The sequence below is a fragment of the Alligator sinensis genome, unplaced genomic scaffold (assembly GCF_000455745.1).
Source record: "Alligator sinensis unplaced genomic scaffold, ASM45574v1 scaffold406_2, whole genome shotgun sequence".
In the NCBI taxonomy this organism is placed as follows: domain Eukaryota; kingdom Metazoa; phylum Chordata; order Crocodylia; family Alligatoridae; genus Alligator; species Alligator sinensis.
Window position 1 is genome coordinate 569,321 of NW_005842543.1, and position 12,492 is coordinate 581,812.

The 12,492-nt window shown below is 39.3% G+C and overlaps 1 protein-coding gene across 1 annotated transcript in view; it reads right to left on the reverse strand.

The window, feature by feature from the left end:
- B3GLCT (beta 3-glucosyltransferase) overlaps nt 1-12,492 on the reverse strand; it is a 125,493-nt gene that overhangs the window by 16,302 nt on the left and 96,699 nt on the right. The window contains exons 11-12 of the mRNA XM_025213641.1: nt 6,231-6,344; nt 2,284-2,383 (exon numbers count right to left, since the gene is read on the reverse strand). Of these exons, the coding sequence (XP_025069426.1) occupies nt 2,284-2,383; nt 6,231-6,344 (214 nt within the window). The remainder of the gene's footprint in view (nt 1-2,283; nt 2,384-6,230; nt 6,345-12,492) is intronic.

A 12,492-nucleotide genomic window follows, 5' to 3' on the forward strand; every position in this document is an offset into this window, starting at 1 on the left:
TAATAAAAGATATCAGATTTACCCAAAAAACCTTGTCTGGCTACGTCCTTTGACCAACACATCTACAACCTATACCCCTGAAACAAGTAACTTAGGTCACGCAACAGGAAGCAGAGGTACCTAACTCTAATTATGCTGATTACCCTAAGCAGGACAAGGAACCTATATTTTAGGTGCTGCACTTTCCAAATAGAGGTGATTTGGATCTGGCTGCAAAACCTATTTTAGTCTGTCAGTCATTACACAAATAATACCTTCGTGAAATTTTAGTTTTGTTTATTGACTTAAATCAGTATTGAACATTATGTAATCATACTAATTACATTAAAATTTCATTAATTACCAATTATCTACAAGTAATTTGTCTCTTCAACCTTTGAAACTCTTCCTTAAATAAAATAAATACATGTTTAACCAAAAATAATGGGGACTTGAGTATTGTCGTAGTACTCTTCAAAGTAATATGAATCAATTTTGGTGATACAGTACAGAAAAATACGTAATATAATTATGCTAAATGCAATTCAATGGTAAGGACCAATAAAACTAGGTCCTTGCAATGTAAATGGACTAAACTGATTCTTGTTGTACAATATGGGAAATTACATGAAGTCAGTGCTACTACACACTGAAAATCCTAAAAAAAGCTTGGGAATGATAAATTAATTTCTAAATCTCATCTTCAGGTTAGTGGGACACCAAAAAGGAAACTGATTCCTAACACTATTTTTCCTTACCTGGACTATGACAATATTTTTCCCTGAATTTCAATTTTCACCACCAGGTTAGAGCAATCTCATTATTATATATAACCTGTATGTTTCTCTCTCTCCATCAGGACTATAAAAAAGTCCTAATTTTCCTTGTACAATAACTTGCAAATTCAAACTCTTAAACAGCTGCTTACAGATGTGAAAAACAAAACAAAACAAAAACAAAAACAAAGTTTTACTTTCAACTTGGTGTGCCCCTGAACCAAGCAAAGTGCATGCTCAGAAGAGGCACTGCATTAGTTTAACCCAGCTGGCCCAATGTCTGTATAGATCTTGTGCTTCAGCATGGCTTTTTAGCACTTTTATCTAATAGCTGATTGAATCAGCTTTAGCTAAAAGTGCCAAAAAGCCCCACTGAAGCCCCTGATCTACACAGACACTGGGAAGCCAGATCAAACTAGTGCGCTTTCTCTTCCAGTAAAGTGCTGTTTTATGTTTTTTTCCTGTCTGTCAGTGCCTCATCATCTACATCTGGCCCTCTGCAAATTCCATAACCTGATTTAACCTTAACGATGCTTTTATGATTTTGAGCCATTTCTCCTCACACCCATGAGGATGTGATCCTGATAGAAGAGTATAAACACATAAATCAGACATTTCCATTTTACAGAAGCAATAAGTTCATTTTCTATCTTAGAAAGTGCCAGGTAAAAGATGTGGAATGTGTGACAACACACTGATCAGATTTTCCGCCACAGTAAGTTATTCATTTTATTTTAATCTGAATAACTTTGTGTCAAGCTTCTTAATTTGTTCAAATTCTGTTTTTGAAAAGCAATAGTGTCCCAATGTACATACTTGCTCAGCTTTATTTGTTTAGGCATTTATACCTCACTGATTACTGTAGGATCACTTATTATTATGCATGTGAGTTCTGCAACACTTCCTCCTCCAAATGAGTTGATTGGATTCACCTTATTTTGGACATTTTGACACTTCTACAGTATTGTTCAAATCCTGACCTTGCTTGCTCTTTGAAAGCAGTGATAAAAATATATTAAACCTACTCTAAAAAAGAAATTAAGAATTTCTGGGGTTTCTCATCACTGAAAAAATTAGCTTGTGTTTGAAATTGAGCGCATTTCCTACCAATGACAAGTGCCTAGATATAGGTCTGCATGACTCTGGGAACTGATTCTGAGTTAATGGAATCTCTTTCCTCTCAGGTCTCATTTACATTGGAAATGTACCATCATGCATCTTAGCCTCAGGCTAAGTATAACCACCTAAAACCTCATATGCTTTTGAATCAAGAGATCTCAACATGTGACCACCACATATTCCAGACAGACTGCTAACTTATTACGTGTCTACACCTTTATTGAAGAGTAAGCTGCATTTTTAATACCAGTCAAAGAATGTCTGGAGCAAGGAATCTTGCACCTTTTTCTTTGAAGGAGCATACAAATAAATAATTTATCTATATGTCTTAACATATAACAGCAGTAAATGTTTCTAAAACTCATACTAATACACATCAAGGTAATTTCTGAAATACTGAAATTCATACCTTATTAATGTGTCATCATCCACTATAACTAACCATGGTGTTTTGGAAGAGCTATGATTAAAAAATCTTTCCAAAATGGCAAAGGTTTTTCCACAATGACCTAAAAAAAGAAAGAGATGGGAATAAGAAAAAGAAAAATACATTGTTATTTCTTTAAAAAAAAAATTACTATAAATAGCTATCTAAAACTGAACTGAGTGATACATTTCACTGGATAATGCAACAGTAATTGTGTGTCTACAAGAGTGTTGAAGATCTAGGTTCAAATTTATCTTGTACTGTACTAAGTGACTTGGATTTGGATGTTTCCTACATAATAGTGGTCTCTATGATGCAGCAGACCACTGGGTAGGACATCAGACTATACCTCAAGGGACATGGGCTTTACTTTCAGATCTACCACTGGTCTGATGGATGACCTTGGACAAGCCACTTCACCTCTCTCAGTTTTCCTGTTTGTAAATTGAGAATTCTGAGATACTTCCTTGAACTCTCTGGTTGAAAAGTGCTATTATAACTCCTTTACTCATGAATATTAATTACCATTACACTGCATCAAGTCTGCATGGGGGTGGGAAAGGGGGGGTTAACATTAAGCCTGAATAGGCACAAGCGCCCAAATGAATAACAACAATCATTACAATGCATAACAACAAGGGGACCTGATTGTGGGAGTCTACTATAGGCCTCCCTACCAAGAAGAGGAGAGCAACCAGGCATTCTCCATGGAACTAACTGAGGCAGCCAGCACTAAAGCCTTGACACTCCTGGGTGACTTCAACTACTCTGACATCCGTTGGGAAGACCATTCAGCCAGCTCCAGCAGGTCAACCAACTTCTTGGCAGCTATAGATGACCTGTTCTTGACACAGGCTGTGGAGGGACTGACTGGGGTAAACCCACTCAGGACTTCGTGCTGACCAAAGGGGAAGACATAGTAGGTGACCTGAAGATTGGAGGTACTCTAGGTAACAGTGATCATGATCTGATCAGATTCAACATCCACCGAAAGGCTGGGAATTCTGCCAGCAAACTTCAGAAGCATTTCTGTCCTAGACTTCAGAAGAACAGACTTTGGTAGACTCAGGAGTCTAGTTAGAAAGGCCCTTCGCAAGCAGAGACTGGATGATTTGGGAGTTCAGGAATGGTGGTGCTTCCTTAAGGAGGCAATTCTCACTGAAGAAAGGGAAGAGGGGCAACCTTATAAACCGGTCAGTCTGACTTTGGTCCTGGGAAAAATCTTCAAAAAAATTGTCAAGGAGGCCATCAACCACAAGCTTGTAACTGGTGTGGTATTAAGAAACAGACAACATGGCTTTGTCAGGGGAAGGTCATGCCTAACAAGCCTGGTGTCCTTTTATGACCAGGTTACTAAGCAGCTGGATATGAGACATGAGGTTAACATCATCTACCTAGGCTTCAGCAAGGTCTTTGATACTGTTTCCCATGAGATACTCTCAATTAAGTTGGAGGGTACAGGCCTAAACCAGTCTACAGTGAGGTGGGTTAGCAACTGGCTCAGAGGCTGATCCTAGCGAGTTGTAATCGATGGGATGGCCTAATCCTGGAGGGCCGTCTCCAGTGGTGTCCACCAGGGATCAGTGCTTGGGCCCGTGCTCTTTAACATCTTTATCAATGACTTGGATTAGGGAGTGGAAAGCACAATGATTAAGTTTGCAGACGGCACCAAGCTGTGGGGAAATGCGGACACATCTGAGGACAGGGTAATGATCCAGGATGACCTCGACAGGCTGGTACTATGGGCTCAACGCAATCAGATGAGGTTCAGTAGGGACAAATGTCAGGTCCTTCATCTGGGTAGGAAGAACCTTCATCATAACTATATGATGAGCGGTGGTCCACTGGCTAACACTGAATCTGAAAGGGACCTGGGGCTGACAATCGACTAGAGGATGAATCTGAGCCATCGGTGTGATAAAGTCGCCAGCAGGGCAAACAGAACTCTGGCATGCATCAGCCGATGAATTGCCAGTAGATCCAGAGAGGTGCTCCCCACCTTCTATTCGGCATTGGTGAGGCCACAGTTGGAGTAATGTGTCCATTTCTGGGCACCACACTTCAAGTGGATAAGCTTGAAAGGGTACAGAGAAACACCACCCGTATGATCAGGGTCTGGAGAACAGGCCCTATGAGGAGAGACTCCAGGAACTGGGTTTGTTCAGTCTGAGTAAGAGAAGACTGAGAGGTGACTTGATAGCCACCTACAAGTATGTCAAGGGCAAACACCAAGATCTAGGGGAGCAACTCTTCAGATAGACACCCCTTGGGAGGACAAGGTCCAATGGGCACAAGCTAATTGAGGAAAAATTTAGGCTGAACATAAGGAAAAACTTCTTTTCCGTAAACGTATCTAGAATCTAGAACACGCTCCCAGCAGAGGTGGTGCAGTCACCATCCCTGGAGGTGTTCAAGAGGAGGCTGGACAAGCACCTCGTTGAGCTCATTTGAATCCAATTACCTCCTGCCCATGGCAGGGGACTGGACTTGATGATCTAACAGATCCTTTCCGGTCCTACTATTCTATGATTAACACTAACTCGAGTTCTGTCGATAGCTTTACCTAAGCAACGGCTTAAAGATGCAACATAGTATTTTATGACTGAAATGTGTGCTACGTCTGTTTAGAATGAATATAAAGGGAGAATAAAGAAGTCTTATTTACATTTAATCAGAGCTAAAAATTTTCCCCAGAACTTTCCTCAGAAAAATCAAACTATAAATCACGAACGCAGCCTGTCTTCAAGACAGAGATTTTAAAAGCATTTCAACAGCAATTAAGCACTACTAATACATATGGCAATAAGCAAAAATAAACAAAGGCAAACCATTACATTTGAGATTTTTCCCAAAACGTCTTCTGACAAAAAGCAGTTTGCTTTGTCTCATTTTAAAGCTTTGTAAATATTTTTCCTGACTTTGGAAACCTCTATCGTTTTTGCCACCTATGTTTTGATTTACTGAACTTATAGCAGAAGTTAAAACAAATATTTCCATTTTATACTCTTTTGTTAAAATATAACAAGGGCAATTCAGGTATGAAAAAGTAAGTTTTCAAAATGAAAAAATGCAAAGAAAATGGAAATTAAAATATAGTCTGTTCATTTCGGAAAGTGATAGTAGCCTGTGACAATGAGCAAAAGAAAAATGCTTTATGAAGTATATGCAAGAAGGTAAGAAAATGAAAGCGAATGAAATTTCTGTAGCCATATTGTCAAGAGCTTTTTCTGTAAAGTATGACTTTAAACATACTATGTGTTATGAACTCAAAGAAAGTACTTTACAATTTTGTCACAAAGTCTAAACACATCCATGTTAGAAGTCAGAATACATTTCTGTGAATTCAGATAGCAAAGTATGTTATGCTCCAGCAACCAGCTTCCATTAGGTCTTCTGCTTCAGACCTAAGACTTCCTCATTACTATTGTTAACAGCCTTGTTCAGCACAGGCTTGTTAGAATAGAGATAGCAAAGGGATACATTTCAGTAGGCAGAAAACTCTGTCCACCCTGGCATTTCTACCATGTCCATGCCCATGCCCAGAGTACATATTTTTTAAATCAATAAAAAAAATGATTAATTCTGTTAAAAGAACTGTAATCTCCACTCATAGTTTGTTCTAGATTGTTAATAGGAATATTTTTTTGTTTTTGACTGAAGAGGAGAGTCCTAAAAAGCATAATGCTTCAACTTAACTTACTATACATGCCATAGTATGTATAGTAAGTTTTAATAACTTTTCTCCAACTATTTGGGTTGGTCTAATAAAAGATATCAAATTCACCCAAGGAACCTTGTCTGCCTATGTCCTTAGACCAACACGGCTACAACCTAAACCCCTGTATACATGCCATAGACATTTCATCTGAAAACTTACTATATTTGCATAATGACAATCTGTACAAAGTAGGTAATTAGTCAGAACTCACCTCTGTCAGTATTTGGTACTCCTAAATCTACCGTAGGAATGGAGGTTTCTGCATAATCACTATAGTATTCAATAAGGGCAGCCTCATTTTCCCAGGTCTGCTTTACAATAGGTACTGCAAAATAATTAGCATAATTGAAGCATAAGTGGATTTAAATAGTTGGATCCCTGGTAACTTCTATGTTCATCAACATGGTAAAATGCTGCTTCTTCTTAACACTCATTCTTTTCTTTTCAACATCATTTTATTTACAAACAACTTTTACATGTCTGTGAAAAGCAAGCTAAGGGGGACTAGAACAGTTTAACACAGCAATAAAATATTTCTGACAAAATATTGATGTATTTTCTTTTTATGATGCTGCATAAAAGATTCAGTTCAAAGCTTTTGTGTAAAATGCTTAAATAAATGCTGAACAGGATAAGGAATATATTACATTTACACTTACAATGAGGGACTTGTTTACTATATAGCTGAAATGGCAGTTCCATTCTGAAGTTGTAGTAGACTGAGAACAGTAGAGTTAAGCAATATATACTGTTTTGACTTCAGAAATTACATTAAATGCACCTCTTTAAAGACTGTACCTTCAGTGTCTCATAGTATTTTAAAGCATCTTCTTTTTAATATTCTAAAGTGCTTATCTTTGAACAAGGATGCTTGTGGGTGGTATCTTTTCTTGAACCAACTGTATAGTTAGGAGGGATACAGACGAGCTATCAGGTACCAAGTACCCTTCTTCACGTCTCTGAGAAAAAAATCAGATGCAGCTTGAGTTAAATAGCAGGTAGAACAAAGGCCTCTGCAAAACTCCATGTGGTGTCCTGCCTGATGGTCATACTCTGTAGTGCATACGAAGTTTTGTACAGGCATTTGTTCTACCTGTTGTTTAGCTCAAGCTGTGCCTACCTTTTTTTTCCTCAGGCCACTGACAGACATTCATTTAAAGGTATGATGAGAACTGATCCCTGATCCCAACAACTCTGTCTCCAGCCATGCCACATGTACACAGCAACACACGATTTTGGGATTGGGAATCAGATCCCAGTCGTTCCCTACTTGCCAGTGCAAGGGAAGCCAGGGATCATGATCTTCGGCTCCCCCTTCAGCAGCAAGTTGAAAGCTGGGTGCATGACAATCATCTAGCTGATTGTCAGCTGGCTCTTGGATTCCCCCCCGAGCCAATTGGTGATCGGTTGATCATTTGCTGGATTGGGACCGCGTCAGGGCTCAAACTGATCTCGGTACAATGCCTTGAGCCAGCAGATGGTCAACAGATCATCTGCACCAGGGCTCAAACTGGCACCAGGTGACAATCTACTGATCATTAGCCAACTCCAGAGACTGCACTGGAACCAGTTCAAGCCCCAGTACAGTCCTGGAGCCAGCTGACAATCAGCTGATTGTTAGCCAGTGGAAACTACACTGGGGCTGGCTGGAGACCCTGATATAATCCTAACTCTATCACATGTCCAATTTAAGGCATAATGAAAACCACCCACAAATATTATGCACTTTTGTGCAACATTTTTATGGTTGGTTTCCCTTTTCATGGTGCCATTTTTCCATTTACTTGAATCTAGGACTACTTTGAATTTAAGATGACCCCTCAATAATTAGATTCTATACATGGAAAATTATAAATTTGTGACAATTTTTGCTGTACAAATTAAAAACAGATTCATAAGTTGTAAGGCTGGAAGGGACCTTGGAAGAGTCTCACGTCCAGCCACCTGCACCAAGCAGGAAACAGAACTGCAGGTCAGATGACCCCAGCAAGGTGAATGTCTAGACTCCTCTTCCAGAGTTCTAGGGTAGGTGATTGTACCACCTCTGGGGGGAGCTTATTCCACAGTCTGGACACCCTGACTGTGAAGAAGTTTTTCCTAATGTTGAGCCTGAATTGATCTTCCAGGAGTTTGTGGCTATTACTCCTAGTTTTCCCCTTGGGTGCCCTGGAGAACAGTTGCTCACCAAGCCCTTGATGTACTCCCCTAGTGTAGCGGTAAGCTGCTACCAGGTCTCCTCTCAGTCTTCTTTTCCTCAGACTGAAGAGTCCCAGATCCTTCAGCCTTTCCTTGTATGGCTTGCCTTTAAGACTCTGATCATATGGGTGGCTCTTCTTTTGGCTCTCTCAAGCTTGTCGACATCCTTGTTAAAGTGCGGTGCCCAGAACTAGATGCAGTACTCCAGCTGCAGTCTCACCAGTGCTGAGTAGAGCAGAAGAATCCCTTCTTTGGTTTTGCTGGAGATGGATTGAGTGATGCATGCCAGAGCATTATTTGCCCTACTGGCTACAGCATTGCACTGCCGGCTCATACTCATACTGTGGTCTATCATCGTCCTTAGGTCCCTTTCATTCGTGGTGCTAGTCAGTTTGGTGCCACCAACCCTGTAGGTGTGTTGGGGCTTGCTCAACCCGAGGTGGAGCACTTTACATTTCTCAACGTTGAACTTCATCAGGTTCCAATACACTCAACTTGCTAGCCTGTCTAGGTCCACTTGTATCTGTAGCCTATCTTCAAACGTGACCACATTGGAGTGTCATCTTAAATTCATGCCCTACCAGCCATGGCAGGGAAAGTAGTGGCAAAAGTCTTCCTCAGAGGCCTCCAACCATGTGGTCTCCTCCATAATTCTCCTGCCACCAGCCTTCTCCCCCACTGCCTGACCTACCCCAGCCTGAGGCAGGTGGCAGCTCAGCTCCAGGTTTGACTCCAAGCCCAGGGCCTAATCTGGATCTGAGCCACCACTGCCTGCTCCAGGACAGGACTCAAATCTAAGATGGGCAGGGGGAGGGGAGAGGGAGGCGTTCACCCATGGTAATGGAGAAAAAACTTCATCTTGAATTCAAATAAATATGACAATTCCCTGAACATGTGGCCAGGTTACTATATAAGCTGTGATTAACAGACCATGTAAGGATACTTGGTACCTGAAAGCTTCTCTACATCCTTCCCAACTACACAGTTGGTCTGATAAAATTTATGACCCACAAAAATCACAGTACCATAGTATCATAGTGCTTAGGGTCGGAAGGGACCTAAACAGATCATCAGGTCCGACCCCCTGCCCTGGGCAGAGAGAAATCCTTGCCTCTCACATTTTTACTGGACAATCATAGGTACAACATTCCCCCAACACTTTGCACAGCTATTTATAAAAGGGAACATCTGTAATATAAGCAACTTCATACACCTAAGATTTAAGCTGAATCAGAGGGAGTACTGCTTAATACTTTTTTTCCTGGAAACAACAACTTTATCAAATTGTTACTTCTCACAACATTTTCCAACTGGAAACATAAAATTCATATACTCAAAGATGTCTCGTATCCTAGGCTGAATAAATTAGGAGAAACACAGAAAACTGTATTGACAGGTAAATTGACAGGCTGCCGGGAAGAAGAGTGGCCACACCAATCAGACGAGATTTGATTTCTTCTTATTTTAAAAGTTAAGGAGGTCTGCACCTGTTTAGGATTTGGATGAGCAATTACCATAGAATATCTGGCACCCTAGTCTCTCTGTCTGTTTTACATCTTGTAAGAACATCCCAAATGTTTTGTTAATTTGAGTACCTGATTCTCTAGCTAATCATCAAATAGCCTAGCCACATCTTTTTATTCTTATGTATAAAGGCAATACTTAATTTGATGTTTACTCCCTTGTTTACCTTACCCTACGATGTCCCACTCATACAAGGTCATAGAGGGATTACTTTATTCTTGTAGATACTAATTGGTTTGTATACGGATCAAGATCAACTGAAAGATCATTTCTGTTAAAAATAATGATAGTGAGGCCTGGACACTGAGATAAATAAAATTTGAACATCCAAAGATACTGATTACATTGTAGAGGCATTCTCCTGTAGAGGATAATTTTTTTTTTTTTAATATTTTGATACACTTTTTTAAATGTGTTCAATTCTTCATAAAAAACCCACAGGAAATTATATGCAAAAATTACAGAAATACAACATTAAGGGAGAAATTTGAATTGCACCAAAGTCAGGAAGTCAACAATAACTCTGCCTCATTGCACACAACATGATCACACCACAATTTATCATCTGACAAATATTACAATGCAAATATACTTTATTCTAATAACAGCTAGGCAGGAAATTATTGTTTCATCTTGTGAAATGTTTTTTAATACTTCTGAACTTTTTGACAATGAGAAGAAATCAAGACTCTCTGAAACTCAGACAGAACCACTACAGTATAGTCAATATGCAAATGGTACCATGTTCACTTGGGATATGACAGACCAGCTGCAAGTCCTTACTCCGCCTCAGTCATATAGGGAACTTGAATCTCAACCTCTGTCATTCCAGGCAAGTATATTATCAACCAGGCTACTAACTATTATGGTACAGATTTTATTTTCTGTTCTATTTTGCACCAAGATTTAAGTATTTATTAGAGCATGGAATTGAACCTCGGTCTCCCATGTCCCCTGCAAGTGCCTTATCTGCTGCATAATCAAGACAGTCTATCTCTCTCTCAAATTCCTTCTCCTGTACCTGTCCCACTTTGTATGATCAAACATGGACAGAAGCAGGGACTTGATCCTAAGTCAATACCCAGATGAGTGGCCTAACCAGTAGGATGTTAGGGTGCTCTTTCCTCCTCCTATTCTGACCAAAAATTCCATCCTGAGAGAAGTATCTGTTGAGGCTGGTAAGAACATTCCCAGAAAATTTCAGTTTTAAACGAGTGTCTTCTAAAAAAGAATTATTTACTTTAAAAAAAAATCCTGAACAGCTCTAATTCTAACCATAAATGAATATCCTTACCAATATGTATCACTGCCTGTAATCTGAAGCAAAACCTTAGTGTTGAGCAGTAGATGGAGTATATGAAAGCTTAATTCTGAACAGCTGATTTAAAATGCCCTCTTTCCTAACCTTGGATATGCATTTGCAGCATATTTACATTTTTTTTAATGCAATCATGGGCTGCAGATGGGAGGGTTAAAGAGAGAGAGAGAGAGAGAGAGTGCAAGAGGGAGAGTAAATTGTGGTAGGTTGTTAATTTTAAATGTCCGCACTTACGTGCCATTAAATTCTCGGCCTCAATGTTGCATTAAGGTAGTTTTTGGCATACAATAAAAGAATGACTTACCAGGTAAATGGAGCTCTCTGAAGCTGACATCCATTAACATTTCACATTCTTGGGTAAGATTATCCTCCACTGCATAACACTGGAAGCTGTGAGGAAAGTTCAAGAATTTTCCTCAGTCTTCAACATGTGTCCCCTGAAGGATGTTTATATAGTGCAATCATTTCTCCCAGCCTTTCAAGTCTTCTGTTTCTTTTTAGCTTTTTTGATTAGCTATAATAGCCCCTTTTTTTTTTTGTCAGTGAGGTGGGAAAGTACACATGGATCAGGAAAGGATAATTCTTCAGTGAACTCCAATTACAGGCTAGTCAATTTCCTTTTGCCAAAAAGTATTTGTTACAAATTACCAATGTCAAGGAGACTGAAATACTAGTAATGTGACCATCTTAAATAGAACACATTAAGAAAAATTAAATTAAAAAAAATAAATTTCATTCTTAAAAAAGGCACAGTGTTAGATTTAGAGATAAATTAGTAAAGGGAATGCATGGTATTTAATTTTGCCCTTGACACACCTATAATCATCACAAAAAAATTACAAAAATTTGATACAAGACATCTTAATTTGATTTAGTTTTCAACAGCAAATATGTTGTCTCTTACTTCCTTAATAAAATAAGTGCCATAGTCTCACCATGTATGCTTATGGGACCTTTGTCCACCTAAGGAAATAATTCTACTATTAGAAAGCTTCTCATAAAAGTGTCCAGGAATAGGACAGAACTGTACAGTACAGACTAGTACAAATATCAGAATATAAATGGGAAGTTACGAACATCTGCCTATAAAACAAGGACTGCTCTTTTCTGATTATGTCCAAGAAAATTATTTTAGTTCCTACTGTCGTGGAAACACACGCAGCATACTTTTGGGTCAGGTCAGCAGAAGCTTTTATTTAAAAGAAACTACAGCTGTAGGGGGGACTTCAAAGTGACATGGATTTTCTAAGCACTTGGAAGGGGTCCCCCCCCAAGAGCAAAATCAGGAGGCTTATATACTTTTTAACAGTTGCTTACAACTCACGTGATCATATAGTGAAATTAGCATGAAAAGCGGCTATAACATTACTTCATTATTTCTTTGCTGTAATCAGGATGGGAACTAATGGGGGAGGCGAGGTTAGTTCACAAACCT